This window comes from Anopheles marshallii, chromosome 2, assembly GCF_943734725.1.
Source record: "Anopheles marshallii chromosome 2, idAnoMarsDA_429_01, whole genome shotgun sequence".
In the NCBI taxonomy this organism is placed as follows: Eukaryota; Metazoa; Arthropoda; class Insecta; order Diptera; family Culicidae; genus Anopheles; species Anopheles marshallii.
In genome coordinates, this window is record NC_071326.1 from 4,474,448 (window position 1) to 4,477,738 (window position 3,291).

General features: G+C 55.7%; 1 protein-coding gene across 1 annotated transcript; it reads left to right on the forward strand.

Moving 5' to 3' along the window:
* The first annotated feature begins 303 nt into the window (after nt 1–303).
* Nucleotides 304–2,550, forward strand: LOC128719262 (centrosomal and chromosomal factor). The gene has a single exon (XM_053812885.1). The coding sequence runs from the start codon at nt 322–324 to the stop codon at nt 2,548–2,550; it is 2,229 nt and encodes a 742-aa protein (XP_053668860.1). The 5' UTR covers nt 304–321.
* The last annotated feature ends 741 nt before the right edge of the window (nt 2,551–3,291 follow it).

The following is a 3,291-nucleotide window of genomic DNA, read 5'->3' on the forward strand; positions in this document are numbered from 1 at the left end:
AAAATATTAAAGCTATAAAGCTGCCACAGCCTGCTGAGATGAAAGTGTGACAAAACGCAATTGCAGTGGAAAGGTGGTAACCCTCATACAGGAGGCAGAAGAAGAAGGCAGGAGTGGGTGTGCGTGAGTGCGTGTGTGTGTGTGTGTGAGAAGGAAGAGAAATTACACAAAAAAATTGGTGCCAAATGAAATAGCAGTGAGACATCGCGCAGTGTGTCGAGTAAGCGAGGCAGTACTAACTACCCTCAGCGAGACGGAGTAGGGTTTGGTTTGTTTGTGTTGTTGTACGGTGCGTGCGTGTGCGCGAAAGGTGTCATCACCATGGCTATGGCAGCGTGCTATCCGACCTACGATCACATGACCGGCGGCAGCAGAAATGCTGGCAGCATCGCGGCCCAGCAGCAGCAGCTCCAGCAGCAGCAGCAGCAGCAACAACAGAGCCCGGTGACGGCCACTAGTCAGCTGCACCATCTGTCGTCGAGGCTGTCGGCCGCCGCAGCCGCGGCAGCAGTTGCGGCCGCCGCCTCCAACATGCCGGTGCAGAAGGATTTCAGCATACCGCTGCACGTCGACTGCAGCGTGGAGTACGAGCTGCCGAACCAGGCGAAACCGCCGGTCGGCGCACGGGTCGAGCCGCTGCTGATGATCCATCCGTGCTACTTCCGCAAGATGGAGAGTCAGCGGCGCAGCCCGTTCATCAACAACATGCCAAATTCGTCCCGTAGCTCTAGTTCGTCGATCGCGGCCAAGAATGGTGTCAGTGGCGGTGCGAGCAATGGCGGCAGCAACAGCAACAGTGCCAGCAGCGTCGTCAGTGGCCCCAGTGCCACGGTCGATCCCTCGGTGATAAATGGTAGCTGCACGACGGGCGTCAACAACGTCAGCAGCAGTAGCGGCAGCAGCAGCAGCCGGCGGAATGCGGCCCACAAGTCGTCGTCCGCATCCACCAGCAACCAGTTCCTTCAGCTCCAGCTGGACGATTACGTCCAGCGGCAGATGCACCGCACGACAGCGGCCAACAGTCAGCAGCAGCAACATTACGGTGCTGCCAACAACACGGTCGCTGGTCATCTGCAGCAACAGCAGCAGCAGCATCATCACCAACAACAGCAGCAGCAGCAGCAACAGCACCACAGTCGCCACCAGCAGCAGCAGCAACAACAGCAACAACCTCACCACCATCATCACCAATCGCAGCACCTCGCAGGGCAGTCCTCGAATCAGTACAACCTCACCAACAACCAGTCCCAGTCTCAGCAGCAGCAGCAGCAACAATCTGCCTCTGTCTCATCCTCCGACTGGGGCCGGTATCATCTGGGTTCGTCGGACTGTGCCAGCGCGGGCGGGGCGGCTGGTGGTGCGGGTGTTGTTGTCCGCAACGGTGGCAGCTACAGCAGCAAGGTAGCGAACGGTTACGGTGGCAACGGGCTGGCTGTCGGCAGCAACAGCAGCAGCAACAGCAGCAGCAACGCCGGCAACAATAGCAACAAATCCAAAAGTGTCACTAGCGCGTCCATGAAGCGCAACGCAAGTAATACGGGTATCAGTCAACACCACCAACAGCAGCAACAGCAACAGCAACAGCAACATCAGCTTCAGCAACAGCAGCAACAACAGCTGCTGATGCCGGCCAGCTGCGCCGTGTACAACAGCACCGCCAACGGTGTCAGCAGTGGCCTGGTGGAGGGTGGCGGTGCGGGTCCCCGTTGGGGCGACATCGAGAAGACTTCAATGGCGGCGGCAGTGCCTCGCGATTTCCAGGCCGGTCCCGAATCACTGCCCATGAAGGGTGGGGTGGTGGCGGCCGCTAACCTGCCACCCCCGTCCTACCGCAGTGGGGGCAAGCGGGACGCGATGCTGTCCGGTGCCGGCGGCTGTGCAGTGTATAGTAATAATAATAATAATAGTAGTAGTAGTAACCGAAGCCACACCGGCGGCAACAACACGGGCGTCAGCAGTACGACCGGCATTCCCAGCACGGACCTCAGCCTGTGGGAGGCGGCAGCGAACGGTGCCGGTGGCGGCACCACCAGCAACTCCACCCTGCCGGACAAGAGCTCGATGACGGCCGCCATTCCGCGGGACTATCACGCGGCTGGTCCGGAACATCTCGCGGCCTGCAACAAACTGGCGGCCGCACGTCAGCAGCAGCAACAGTACCAGCAACATCATCATCAACAGCAGCAACAGCAACAACATCACTCGCAACAGCAGCAGCAGCAACATCGTCAACAGCAACATCGTCAGCAGCAGCATCAGCAACACCAACAGCAACATCATCATCACCAGCAGCAGCAGCAACAACAGCAACACCTTCATCATCAACAGCAGCAGCAACACCATCACAATCATCAGGTTGCGGTGGCGGCGGCTGCTGCGGCTGCGGCAGCGGCCGCCGAAGCCTCCGAGAAGTTGCTGTTCGCGGCCAAATATCGGCAGCATCAGCGTGCATCACATCGACTCCACCCGTACATGATGAGCTCCAGCTTCACCCCGCTGATGACGGCGGCCTTCCCGCCGATGCAGCAGGTGTCCTGCTACAACGTGTGATTCTAACGCGGCCAAGGCGACGATGGAAGTGAGCATACCAGTGTGGGGGTGGGGTTTTTTGGTGGTGGATGGGAAAAAGTGTTGGTTCCTTCTGGCTGATTCAGGATGTTGTTGTTGACGTGTAGGGACGAGTGATAATGTGGCCAATGCGAGTAACACAAAACCATACACACACACACATACACACAGTGATGTTGCAGCCGAACGCGCGCTGTTGAAGTTGTTTATTTTCTGTTCTGTTTTTTATTATTATTATTTCAATTTGGTCGTTGCGGAAAAAAAATACCAATTGCTAGCTCTGGGTGGGCTTGGCGGTAAACGACGTCTGAAGAGGAAGGGTGAAAGGCTAAAGTAGAGAGGGTTTGCCACAGAACGCCTCGGATAAAGCATGTATAAAATAGACAGCAACTTTTTTGTTGCAAATTTAAATGTGATAGTAGTTTTTACTCCCAAAATAACTTCAGCTAAAAGATGGAAAAAAGCACTGGAAAAAATAACCCAAAATCGCAAAGACTAGGAAGAGCTAATGAGCAAGAAGAAAAAGAGAGGAACGAATTAGGAAACTGTGCACGGACGGGGAAAGTGGCCAGAAACGATAAGCGAAAATCACATGACGTTCTTTCTTTTTGTTTCGGCATAAACGGAAGGCAAGCGGCGGAGAGCTTTTGTTGCTAGGTGTTTGGAAGGCGAGGAGCAGGAGCAAAGAAAAAGGAATAAAAAACGACCCACGTGTCCGACGTA

Coding starts and splice junctions, on each gene's coding strand:
- LOC128719262 (XM_053812885.1), top strand. CDS start 322: ATGGCTATGGCAGCGTGCTATCCGACCTACGATCACATGACCGGCGGC.